The sequence below is a fragment of the Enoplosus armatus genome, chromosome 2, assembly GCF_043641665.1.
Source record: "Enoplosus armatus isolate fEnoArm2 chromosome 2, fEnoArm2.hap1, whole genome shotgun sequence".
In the NCBI taxonomy this organism is placed as follows: Eukaryota; Metazoa; Chordata; class Actinopteri; order Centrarchiformes; family Enoplosidae; genus Enoplosus; species Enoplosus armatus.
In genome coordinates this window covers 20,027,671-20,041,348 of record NC_092181.1, presented here as the reverse complement: position 1 = coordinate 20,041,348, position 13,678 = coordinate 20,027,671, and the positions used below count along the sequence as shown (strand labels likewise).

Here is a 13,678-nt window from a genome sequence, read left to right as displayed (position 1 = left end):
TTTTAAATAAACCGTAGTAAGAATTAAAGCCCATGTCTGTGTTTTCTCTTTTTACCCAAAACATGCTCATCTGAAAACCGCGGTACACCGTGGAATTTTGCATACTGTTACACCCGTAAATTGTTGTTCTTATCTTGTCCTATAAACAACACATTTTCTTGATTAGAAGTTTGAGGTCACTGGAAGAAGACTTGAGTGTTTAATAATTCAGCAGGCAACAGAAGAGCTGATAAAGTGTTTATGTGTTCATGTAAGAGGCTAGTTGTGCCCCAGAAGTCTAAAGTAGCTCACCCAAAGTTTTTAAGTTTATCACTTATTTATTGACAAAGCAACACAAAAGTGCCAAACCAGAATAATGTCGTTCTTTAAGCTTCGACCATTTTTGATATATTTATTTTATTGTTAAATATTATTATGTGACATAATAAAGTATATGTCCGGAAGGTTTCATTTATGGAGCGCTGTGTACTGAATCGGAATACTTTTTGAATACCAACTGAAATAGTTTCGTTGCACCAGTTATCAAAGACTGTCAAACAAAAGTTGCCACTGAATGCTCGTTCGGATTCTTGGTATAGTTCTCTTGTTTTTCATCAACTTTTGCCTGATTTTAAAACATTTTGTCAATTTTGTAGTGGTTGTTATCTAGGCATGCAACTGTAATCAATAAACAGTGATGCAATTAAGTTAAGGTTATTTTAATGAATGATAAAGAAATGAATGTATTTATGCTCAACTTCAGGTATTCAAAAGTGCAAAAACCTTCACACAGTCCTGCATTTACCAGATGGTTAAGAAACATTAGGAAACTTGCTCTTTCCAGTTGGTGATTTTTATTTTATTTATTTGTTGTCTGCTGGCATCTTTAAAAAGGAAATTCTGATACACCACACCACAGTTTAGTTCAAATTTGAACACAACAAAAAAAATCTGAAGTGGTCTTCTTTTAAAATGCTGAATCTCAGATGAAAACCTCTGATTCATCTTGTTCAGCATGTGATTACAAATAACTCAATTCAATATGAATAACCTAAGTTGAAATTCAATGTGTATTTTTGCTTCAGAAGTGCCTTTCCTTAAGCAGAGAGTCCTCTACAGCACAAAATCAGGTAACAGTAGTTGTCCTAATACCTCCAGTACAGTACCTGCCTGTCTGCCTGGTCTCAATCAGACCCCCCCTCTGTGTGGAATGGAAGTGCCTCAGCCTTGGTAACGATTTTTCCCGTGTTGACAAGTCACAACATGGAGATCTACAGCTCGGAGAGCAGCCCTTTGGCTACGCAGAGCCCTGCTTGCACTGAGTAATAGCAATCTCACAGGAGTAGCAGGCTTTCAGCTGGCAGCAGTTCATACGGAACAGCTCGCCGGTGCAGCTGGGAAAGACAGAGCAGAGTGGAGAGGGAGAGAGGAGCTGGTGGTGGTAGCAGTGGAGATGGAGGGAGGGAGGAAGTGGAGAGGAAGAGCTGTTAAGAGCTTTGGGCGGTTTCTCTGTTGTTGTACCACACAAGTGCATCCAGGCCCTGCAGGACAAGCCTTTAACAGGCATGAGGGATGGAGAGCATGAGAGGAGAGGAGGAGGAGGAGGAGGAGGCGGCGGCGGTGGAGGAGTTGGTGGTGGTCTGGGGAGCTGAAGCCGGCCAGTCGTGCCAGACGCCCGCTCTAAACAGGGATGTGATTTATTGTTGGACTCTGTCTCACGTTTCACTCCTAGAAAGACACTAAAATTACAATGTACAGAGATAAAGAACTTCCTCAATTGTCTTAGAAGAAAGAAGTCTCCTGTGGGCTGTGGAGGAATTTTGGAGTGTGGTACATCTTTAACTAGTATGTGAGATTGGGAAGTTTTTGGCATATGGTGGCATCTGATTTTAGTTGGGTTTTTTTTCTTGGCTGTGGATTCTGCTTTAGTTATTGCTTTTCGACTGTCCCTACAAACCGACTGTTTGAGCATATCATACATGAACTATCCATAAAGCTGCTTTTTTTTTTTTTTTAAACGTGGCCATTCAGCGTATGTATATTTTGCTAGGGGGCTTAAAATGGCTTTTGGCCAACATGTTGATCTTTGTCGCCCTCGCTGAATGCACTCTGCACGGCGCAGTGCTATGAGATGACCTCACTTCCTGTGTGGGTAGAGGAGGGCAGGAGGCCTCTTACACACACATGCACACAGACATTCTCTCTCAAGCACGGCCTGCCTCCAGTTAGCCTTTAGTGCACTAGCCAGGCTAACCCCTCTCTCCTCTCGGTGTGGAAGTGTTTCCACATTGCACATTTAGGCAGTCAAGAGCAAGACACAGGCTAATGTCTTTAACTAGCCGGGCTAACAGCTGTGTGTCTGCAGCTTTTTGGGACGTAGGATCAGTTTTATAGGGAGATTAAAAGTACAGAGAGGGGGGGGGGCTGTTACAGACACAGGATCGTAGCACCATAAGGCAGTGACAGCTCTCTAGGGAAACAATATATCACCTCTAAAAGGAAAGTGGAAGTGTTTGGCTGCGGGACAAAAATCCTGAGAAGTTAAAATCATTGATGTGATGTCATCTAGGAGAAAGCCATTGTCAGTGCCGTGTGAGGTTATTTATGATGCTGAAAATGCAGGTGAGCATCTTGACTAGACAGTGTGTTGTGGAGGAGGCTTCCCCATTTGCACAATGTAGTCGTAGCATCCTAGTGCATTAAAGGAACGATGCGACACAGGTCTCATCCTTTCATTGTTTACCAAGGGCATTTGGTCACTGGATTTTGCCCTTGTGATGCTAATGAGATTAGCTAATCACTGGATATTTCACTCTGAGTGAGGAGCCCTGTAGTTTATGGTACATGTAAGAACCATAACCATAAGTAGAAACAAATGAAGCTGGACAAATTAGCAGAGTAAGATAATGAATGGATGGATGCAAGCTATTCTAAAAAGAACAAAATCAGATGGCTCGGCTCATGATTGCCCGTATGTTCCGACTGCCCGCGAGTGTTTGAATGGGGGCCATGTTGGTTCAGATTGCCATGTCATTAATCCCTCGTACTCTACAGGGGAGTGGTCAGCGGCAGATGTATTTGCACTTCCTCCAGAAGGTTTTCTAGATTAGCACAAATCCTCCCAGAAAAACCGTTTAAAAACCTCATTTGGCACGCACAGCCAGACTTTGTGCTCATAGCTGGCCAAAGACAGCCATCCCTCCCTCTACATCTCATTCTCTCTGACTCCCCTGATTTTTTTTTTTTTTTATCCCCCACCTTGTGGTTCTCAGAGCTTAGCCCTGTGTCGATTTGGACAGGCCAGTGTAATTGTTTGGAAACTCAGTTCTGTCATTTGCATGTAGCAAGCAGCCACTTTGCCAGTTTCAGTGGTTTGACCTTGTTGTACCTGCCAGCCAGAAATGAGATCATCAGAAGAGGAGACGAGAAGCTGACATCTCTCCTCCACCTACCCGTGGCTTTAAGTGATGGTTGTCATAGCAATCATTATGCCACAGAACAGACTCAGTGGGTGAAGGATGGCTTTGAATGCGGCAGCCTCAGGTCACAACCTGGTTATGACAGAACAGATAGACCTATGAGGGTTGGTTGCAGTACACAGCCTGCACAAAGTAAACAGCCGCATACATCGTACGTCAGGTTCATATAGATTTCAGGTGGAGAGTGAAAATACTGAGGCAGTGTCTCTTTTTATACCTTGAAGAAAGCGAGGCAGGTATTGGTGTAACGGAGAGGGAAAGAGCAGCATGGGGCGAACAATGCCTCTCATTCCCATCAGCTGCCCTGGCCAGCATTTAACATGGAGATTGGAAACGGAATAAGCTCTCCCCCATTCTCCCTGGACCTGCATGTAAATGAGGTTAGCGGTTAGCATTTCCTGCTGTGCCACAGCAATTCTTCTCCCTCTCTTGCTCCCTCTTTTTCCTTTTTTTTTTTAATAATGGCCTGAAAGTGCTCCCCCTTTCCTGGGGTAGGGACCGGGACCAATGCTGATTAGTGTCCCTGTCCTAAGTGACAGGCTAAAATCCAAGCAGGCACTGCCTTGGGCGCCTCTGCCAAACAGCCGTCAAACCAATACCACCATAAAAAAAGGCATCTTCCCCACCCCCCTCAGTTCTCAAGATTCTTTCTCTCTTTCGTCTTCCTCTCTCCTCTGCTCATTCTCCCTTGCCGTCCATTCTGAGTGTCTCTAATAGACACTGCCTCCATCGCTCTAACACAGTGTCCCCTTACATACATTCATGCACATATAGAATTACCTCTCACTCTACCCCCACCTCCCACCGGACCTTGCTTTGTATCCCTGGGTGGACTGGCTGCTATAGAGCCGAGTGTCCCTTTTGCCAGTAGGGTGATTTACAAACAATACATGGACGCTGTACACACTCCCACCTTCCACCCTCCCACTCTCTCTCACTTCTCTTCCACAGACACAAAATCACCTCTGTGAGGAGCTTCAGTATGCCAGAAAACTACACAGCAGGGTGATGGCCTGTTCTTTTCGCACTTGTTCCAAAGAATGTTCCCCGTCTACTTGAGAATGCTAGTGCGACATCCACGTCTTGGTTGAATGAGGTTACTTTGTCAACCGGAAGAAAAATGGATGGGATCTGACTTGTATGTCAAGTGTCCTGTAATTAGTAGTTTTCAAAACCACATGAAATTGTAATCTGAGCAGTATTCATGACAATTTTGCCTGATATAAAGCAAATACGCGAGGGAGTTATGTTAATTGAACAGTTGCGGGCATATGCTAATTAGTCAGTGTTTGAGAAGAGGAAATTGTGGAAACTTAAAAAGCACTGAAAAAATAATATTTTTATAGTAGCTGTAATAAACTGGTTACCATCATGCTGTCTTCTGGATTTCTTTCTATGTCAGTCTGAAGGACACACTGTATAGACAATACCCTGTAAAAGTACATTTTAAGTAAGCAATACTGCATTGGGCATTTAGAGGAAAAATAATTTGTGTTGTTGTGAGCACGTATGTGTCAGAGGCAAGCTGAAGTTTTTTTTCTACCATATGTGGTGTGTTTTAAAGTGTGCTGCATGTGTTTGCCTGTATTCATTTTCACAAAGAAGGATGCCACCCACATATGCCTAGTCCTATGAGATAGAACGGCTGAAGTCTTGATGAATATGAACAGCTCTTTCTCACAGAATCAAGTGATTGGTCTTTGTTGTACAGCGTTTAGACACTATACTGGCAAAGAGCCCCATTTAACAAGCAACCTATGAATGAATTCTTTTTTCTTTTAATTTGTTGGGACATTTACTGGAAATGTATTAAGAAAAACATGTTCATGTGCATCAGCAGCAGTTACACGAGTTCCTAAATCTGTGGTGTAAATCAGTCAGTTTAAAAAAGTATTATTTTTCAGTATTTACCTGTTTGAGGGAACATGCCATCACACCGGCATCCCTCTGAATAGCCCACTGCATTTTTAAAAAAAATGAAAGGATTGTGTTTTGTTTTTTGTCACAGACAGACTTGACATCTGGCTTTAATCCACAATAAATGTGTGAATGTTATGATTCATGATAGCAATGCAAATGATTACACATTTTGGATAGATGATGTTTGTACTGTTTTGGAATTTAAGCATTGCATTGTGTCTTTAGCCTACAAGCAGTGGTACAATATCCAATTCAATCCAATTCATTTATTATAAGCACATTTAAAAACAACAGTTGACCAAAGTGCTGTACAATCAAAGAAACCAAAGGACACAATAAAAAACTGTTTAAAAGACAGAAGGACAATAACATAGAAAAAGAGAGCAATTAAAAAGCATAAAAGCCTGAAAACACTTAACTAAAAGAAGTGCGTAAAGTAAACTAAAGCAATAAAGGTTAGACAAAATGGTATAATGCAAAGTATTTGAAGAAATATGGCACCCTCCAAACCCATGTGACCAAATGACTTTCTTAGGGCAGAATGGATGGTCAGCAGTTTTAAATGCCGCGATTTAGATTTATGCTGCTGAGTAATACCCCTCACTGACACCTTGCTGTTAAAGACCCCGACACACCAATCTGTAGTGCTAGGGTTGTTTCCTTACATAGATGCCGCAAAACATTTTGTAAATACATAGGCGTTATTTTGTAGATGCCAGGTGTGCCAAGTGTTCACTCACTTAGCCACAGACCAATAAATGATGTCCAATGAGTGGGAGACTATATGTATTCCATTTGACCTTTGACATTTAATACTATTTAAATATTTTCTTCAGATTTTTAAAATGGTCGCGCTATCAGTTTCTGAACGTCCTCTAGTGTGGCGTGTGATGATCCTGTTAGCTGATGTTGTCAGTCCAATTATCTTGTAGTTTTTCTTATTCATTCAACAGAGAGCTGTACATAGAATGGCTTTCAAAGATAAGAGGAGGTGTGTGCAACCTTGTCGGACATGAGATCTTCTCTTCTAATGGCTTCTTGGATTATTTACCAGCGCTTGTAAAGCAGATTCAATAAAAAAAAAGCATGACTCATCGTTTCCAAAAACACTTCAAGCACGAATAAGTCATTCATAATGAAATACAAATTTTGGCAGAGTTTGACAGAATCATCCAGTAAGATGCTGACCCAGGGCCAGTTGATTGTCCAAACCAGTGCCTTGGGAATACCAGTATGCTGGTTTTGGTATTTCTCACCTTGTGATTAGCCAGTTAATCCTTGCCTCTCTGCTGTGGCACAGGCCCACTCTACTTAATGTTGTGGTGTATGCACCCGGTCAGAATCAGTCCGGTAGCGTGGAGAGCAGAGTGGAGCATGTCATGAATACATCAATGTGCTCAGGATATTTATCATGCATATCATATGTTTGTCAGTGATATTAGTGAGTTTAATTTGGCTGGTTTAAAACAGCGCCTTCACTTACCACAAAATGCACACGATATCCACGACCAGCACGAGCAGCAAATGCATCCGTGCATACAATAAGTGAGCCATTCTGTATTTCTGCTGTTTCCTACATTGATTCAATGAAAGTCATCCTTTTAGTCAAAAATCATTAGTGTACGATGTGACCAATAAGCAGGACTATCTATGGCAATATTGAATTATGATTTTTCCATGAATTTAAGGAATTATTTTGATTTGTCTGTATTCAGTTCGCTGGGTTAACCAAAAACTGAGCTTCCTGCCTGGTTATTTTATGCATGAATAATTTGTTAATTGACTGATAGCTGCCATTGAATGTCCTGCTAACGATTAGCTATGTTGGAGGCTTATCATAGGGATTGGCAGTCAGCATTTGCATCTTACATTCACAACTGAAAATAATCGGCACAAATAGATGGGGAAAAAAATTCATGCTTGTTATTACAGACACCGAAAAGCTAAACGAAAGAGACGGAAGGTGAAGCGATACCTTCGCATCAGTTCAGTGCTGTCACTCCCTCCTTAGTGACTGTTAGCATTTTTCATTTTACATTCATAACTCAGGTCAACTGTACAAAAAGGTAGAAAGACTGCCAAAGGCGAAAATAGAAGCGACGCTAAGTGCAGTGATACCTTCACAGGGGCTGTGTAACATTAACTAACTAAGCAAACAGGTTTCTAAATAAAACATGTAATAAAAGCTAAATATATTTTTATAAATCTGTCCACAGACGACCAGAATCTATCTGTTGAAGTTGTTTTGGTCAGGCTGACAAATCCTGCCAGGTGTCTTTGGGCTTTTTTGGCCAACATATTCACAACACTGACTGTCTGGTACATTCGACAGGTCATTGTTGATACTTATGGCCTTTTAGATTTTTCAAGTCATTACTTTGTTTTCCTTAGGTGTCGCAATTCTGTCCATTTATAGAAGATATGGTGTGTTTGCTTTTGTCACTTGGGTAGCATGAGAAAAGGTGACGTTTAACACTATCATCTGTAGGTTGTTTGAGATCTCTAACATCCAATGCTTGCCTTAAAACAGCAATGCATTCATAGACTCATTTCTGATTTGGGAAGTCACTTCATGTAGTCTGTATGATAGCACATGAATGCACCATTCTGGAGGACTTCTCACAATTCTGCTTTTTCAATTGCAATTAATTATAGACTTTTTAAGAAGAAAAATATTAAATACCCATGAGTCTGATAGTATGGTGCAGTCATTAGAGAGTGACTGCCATTTGTCCACTCAATTGAAATGGGGATTGGTAGACAGAGATGGGATTTGACAGTATCATGTGTGATAGACATTTCAAACATTTTGATGCTGTTTTTGGGACTGTGACAGCTTCTGGAACACTGGCACGGTGTCATTAGCTGGGTAATGCAGTTTTGCTTTAAGCCTGGCCTGTAGATTATTGCTGGAATGATAATCCTAATCATTTAGTGAGATACAGAGGGTGTTCTTAATAGAGAAAAGTTCTTTAATAGCAATGTCTATAATATACATTTCTGGTCCATTACTTACTCACGCAGCCTTTGCTGTAATGGTCTGACACCATGTTCACACATTTGCATCAGGATGTTGTTGTTAGTATACTAAATTAATAATTCATATATACATATGTATATATAGCAAATAAATCTGAATTCAACTTTTGGATTTGGGAAAACAGGTTTGTTAATCCCAACCTTTTATACTTTTGTTTAAAATGCAGTAATATGTGACACCCATTTTCACAACAATAAGCACACAGTACATTTTTAAAATATTTTAGTGATATTTCCATTACCATAATGCCATAATACAAACACATGTACGTGGTCTATGCAAAGTATGTTCAGAAACATCTGAGTTGCACACTAACTTCTGGTGCAGGTTGAATCATTTCACGGTCAGACAATAATGTCACTAATCGCATTCAGGTTTTATCTCCTCTAATCACAATCTTTGTAATATGTCAGTTTATGCTGCAAAGATGCATTAGACACATATCACTTCTCTCCCTCCAGCAGTTTAGGTCCATAGCTTTGATGACACATTTGAGATTATGAGCAAGTTTTTTTTTTAAACATGAGATGCTAAAATTGGAAGGGAAAAATAAACTAGGGGGTAAAGTGCACTTCATCTGCAATGAGGAATTTCAGAGGTCTGGGGCTCTCAGTCGTCTCATTCTCTTCCAAGAACACTTCTCCTTCCTGTTTCACCTCTGGCATGCCGCCCAAAGTACCCACAAACCACGGAGGCCAAGGCCGAAAATACACAGATGGTAATTTGCACTACATTTCAATACGACTCAGCCGCCATTATATATAGCCCTGCTGCCTGAACCCTGATCCTCACTGAGAGTATCGCTTCACCTCAGATTCCAGCTAAAAAATGGGCTCTTTATGTCTTTGTCACAGACTACCAGTTGGATGGGATAACAGAGATAGTTGGAGTTGAAACAGAGGAGTTGATTCTGAGTTTTCATCATGTTTGAATGTCTAACATGAACCTTGATCAATACACAGGAGGATTTTTTCCCCCTCTGGATCAAGACTTCATGTCAACATAATTAAATGCTAGAGGGATGTTTAATGGTTTGGCTTACTCATGCATAGAAGAAAAACACGTGTCAGTTTTTCAAGTCACTAAAAGTGAAGGCCTTGACAACTACTATATAATTGACTACAAATGTATATGGAAGTGCTGCTATTAAGAGTACAGTTTGTCTAATGAGCACTTAGTTTAAAAAGGTTGATTTAAAGGAGTGGTGTTACTTCCTATCACAGGGCTCAGGCTGTCACACCATCACCAATTTCATCAAAAGTAGATAAGTTACCTGCTGCATTGTATGACAGTTTGCTTCAGCGATCACACGTCTTGCCCAATACCCTTGTTGGTTGTCATGTTTCATCAACTTCCTAATGGAAATAACAACTTTGGAGAAATTATCATGTTGCTGCTGCAGAAGAACAACAGCATTTAACAGATTGATGGCGTATAATTTTATGTGAAGGGGGAGAAATGTATGTCTGCTGGCACCCACACATCCAGCTGGATTTATTTAGAGCATCTGTTTTTTGTTTATTTATTTATTAATTTTTAATATTTGTATTCCCGTTTATGGAGACAGGAGAAAAACGAGGCTAAGTAAGGAAGGGAGACATATACGAGAAGAAAAAAAGCATGTGGGTGTGAAGGAGATCAAGCAAGTGGGAAATTATGGAAAAAGGAAGGGAAGCGATACTGATCCAGGGTGTCCCAATTAATGGAATTACCTTTCTCCTCGGGAGGACCGTTAGTCATTTGCAGAGACGTGAGCCCGCCAGTAGAGCGTCTCTCCCACCATATTGTCCAGCAGGCACTAATAAGGCAGCCCTGACCGCCGGGCGTGCTCATTAGCATAGCCCGCGGCCGTGGCAACCCCCGCCAGTGCCCAGCCGGACACTTAATTACCGCCGCGGCTCTTTCCTCACTACATCCACACTCACGGCCTTCCTTCCTATGTCCTCACCCCGTGCTCTACCTCCTTAACCCACCCCCACAGACACACACATGCACACACCACCACCATCTCCCCTCCCAGTCATATCAGGGAAGATGTACGACTAATCATTTTGGCAATGTAGATGTGATGGCTTTAGTCTTGGTATGTTGTGGCAGTCTGTTACATTATCTAACTTTTTATGGTTTTGCGGTCAGCAATCTCTGCGATTTTAGTGATTCCCTGACCTGCACTACCTCTCTCTAGCTCGTGCTCCCGCTTTCTTTCCTACCTTACTTTCATTGCTATATTAGCTCATGGGCATGACTCTCATTTTGACATCGGCACAGTATTGATGCACTCCTGTCCAGCCTTAATCGGCTAATGGCCTCCTCGTCTTGCCTGCCCAGCCAAATCAACCCCTCCCTTAACCATCCCTCTATCTGTCCTTTCCTTCCTTCGCCTTCCCGTCTCCTCTCCCCCTACCCTGTTCAGGCCTGGGGTCAGTGAGGCCAATTTTCATGCCTGGCTAAGTCACAGAGTAGCTTTGTGTGTGTGTGTGTGTGTGTGTGTGTGTGTGTGAGAGAGAGAGAGAGAGAGAGAGAGAGAGAGAGAGAGAGGGAATATGTTAGTCAGCAGCCTCACACAAGTCATGTGGTGGGTGACCTCCTGACCTACCTTTACTCCAGCGCCTTGCTCTTCCCTTTTACCAGCGATCGTTCTGTGTGACAAGGAAATCTGGCTGTCTCTCTGTACTAAACTCGTATGTATGTGCATGCACACACACACATACATGCACACCTCTCTGACCTAGAAAAGCCATGGCCAAAATAATCCTGCCAAGTTCACAAATGGAGATTGTTGACAGCACTGCATGGTGAAACAATGAACAAGAATACTACCTGTAACGTCCAACTGTGCTGTAGTTACAGGCTGTGAGCTCCCTGTCTCTTTTTTTTGTGACAGGTTAACGCAACACGCAGGTTTCCAAACACTGTAAATCACAGAGGTGCTGCATCAAAATATTTTTAGCTGCTCAGTGTACATCTCTGTTCAATCTCAAGGCAGTTTATTCTAGCCAGTCTTGAAGGCTCACGGCCTCCTCTTTATGTAGCCTCAGCTTGCACTTTGACTTGTTATGGCTCTCTCTTTGTCTATAATGTGGTGGCGCTATACATCTCTGTGGCCCAGAGAGAAAATCCCCCGCCACTGCACCACTGAATCACCCGTGTGTGAGTGATAACAGATCCAGACTGCTGAGCACCCCGCAGCTGTTTGTCTCAACATGCAAGTCATCCCCGCCATTACACCGCTAAATGGTTCCCTTTCAGTGGCAGACGCTTGCCGCCTCGGCCCGTATCTCCATGCCTCCATCACTTGGGGGGGTTGCAGTTACTGTCGCCGAGCCAGCCACTGTACCGGAGGCAAAGCAGTTGAAAGTGTGTCAGGAAAAAATTCAGTGGAGGGTGGACTTCAGCATTAAATCACATTTGTGGCCCTGTATTTGTTTCAACATATGTATGCACATGCATATGTTTGTCTCCATGCGCGTGGTGGGCATACAGCAGCAGTCGTGAGTACAGAGCTTAGGTGAGGCCCCCTTAGAGCTTGGGCCGGAGACCATGACCTTGGGAAATGTCATTCCACCTACGGGGGTGGTTCGCCTGTGACACACAAAGCAATGGTAGTGGAGTGCATCAGTGCACCGTAGCACTCTGGCAGAAGCCTAGTGGTGTAGTGTTGCGTTCAGCTGCACCTAACCCTGAGGTTTAAGAGTGGACCTAGGAAGCAAGAGAGTTCAGCCTCAAAGCTGAGACCTTGGGTCAGCAATCTAGCGATTTCCCTCTAACCACATTACAGCCATTAGTGGCTCTTGCTGCTTTTCGCATGTCACATGGAAATGGGTCAAGCCCTGCCCTGCATGACTCACTGGCTCTTTCTCCCTCTCCTTCTCTTTCTTTCCTGTTAACCCTACTCAGGTGGCAAAATGGCTTCAAGGAGCATGGGAAATTGGGTTCACAATCAGTGCATTATGGCGTTTTCATTCACCATTAGAACAGTCTTATGAAATGAGAAGGGTCATGCATGCTGTTAATGCTCATCGGCCTCTTACATGTATTGTTTGTCTAGGTGAAGTCTATTCGACATGTGCCCTGAGGCCAATATTATAACATAATCCGTTACGTTGGTTTTTGGCATCTGACATTTTCAGTTTTGTCAGTTTTTGGTGATGTGTTTAAGATTGGAAGTGTGAGACAGAGATGAGAAGACGTTGGGAAGTGTGCGAGCCCCGTTTGATATCTGTTGCAGCAGGAGAGTAGCGGTCATAGTGGGTTGTGTGATTGTGGTCACCTTTGTGGACCATGGCGAGCCACACTGGCCAGATGTCAGCCAACTCTAATGATCCCAACAGGTTGCTGGGCTGGGTTGCTTGGCAACCGTTTCGCCTTTGCCTGTAAACAGAGAGGAGACCCACCAGGCCTCTGTCAGGGTCGCGAGGGTGGAGACAACTTTGGTGTGTGCGGACGTATGTATGTTGGTGTGCGAGACATTTTAAATAATTCCTTCATTGCCTCGTGTTTTTGCAATTCTACGAGTGCCCATTTTTCTCAGAAATCTCAGCCAGTTCCTTTTTTTTATCTGATGTTTTGTGAGGTTGTGTGCAGTAACCCAAAGAGGAGGGAAAAAAGTCAGTTTTGACATTTTGTTTTGCCCAAGCTTGGTGCTTTTGACATATTCTTATGGAGGTTTGTTAATATGTATCAGGAATATTCACTTTTCTTTGTTCGCCCTTGTCTGGCAAGCTGTAATGTTTTGCTTATGAATATTGATACATGAAGTGTATATTAATGACCCTTGGTGACCTTAACCCTATCCTTATTGGCTCCCCGGTGGTATCTGCAGGCTCATGAATATTAATCTAGTTCTGTAACCTCCATTACCCTAATCTTTGCTGTCTAGCCTCCCAGAAGGAACCGTTGTCATGGTAACCCCTTTACTAGACTCTTCCAGACCAAGGGTGGGAAAAATATGGTTAAAAAAGGACAGAAAAATCTAAATTACTCAAACATCTTGGATGCGGCTTGTGGAAAGCTGCCATTATATAAGAAAGAGTTTGAATTTGTGTCACAAGTCATTTTAGCGGTCTCCTTGCTGAGCACTGAGGTGTTTTTTTGCAGCTTTAAATGCCCATTTGACTTAGATTTGGGCAGGTAATTGTGTTTGTGAATGTTCAAAATTGTAGTCTCAGTTAGGCTTTCACATGGTACAGATCACTAACTGCTCTGCAACAATCAGACAAGCAAGGATGGGAAATATGAATAGTAAATAGTAATTTCCAAT

The 13,678-nt window shown here is 42.4% G+C and overlaps 1 protein-coding gene across 1 annotated transcript in view; it reads left to right on the top strand.

Annotated features, from left to right (window-relative positions):
• The first annotated feature begins 9,081 nt into the window (after positions 1-9,081).
• Positions 9,082-13,678, top strand: part of znf827 (zinc finger protein 827) — a 46,343-nt gene continuing 41,746 nt past the window's right edge. Inside the window, exon 1 of the mRNA XM_070924411.1 lies at positions 9,082-9,136. Within this exon, the coding sequence (XP_070780512.1) occupies positions 9,082-9,136 (55 nt within the window). The remainder of the gene's footprint in view (positions 9,137-13,678) is intronic.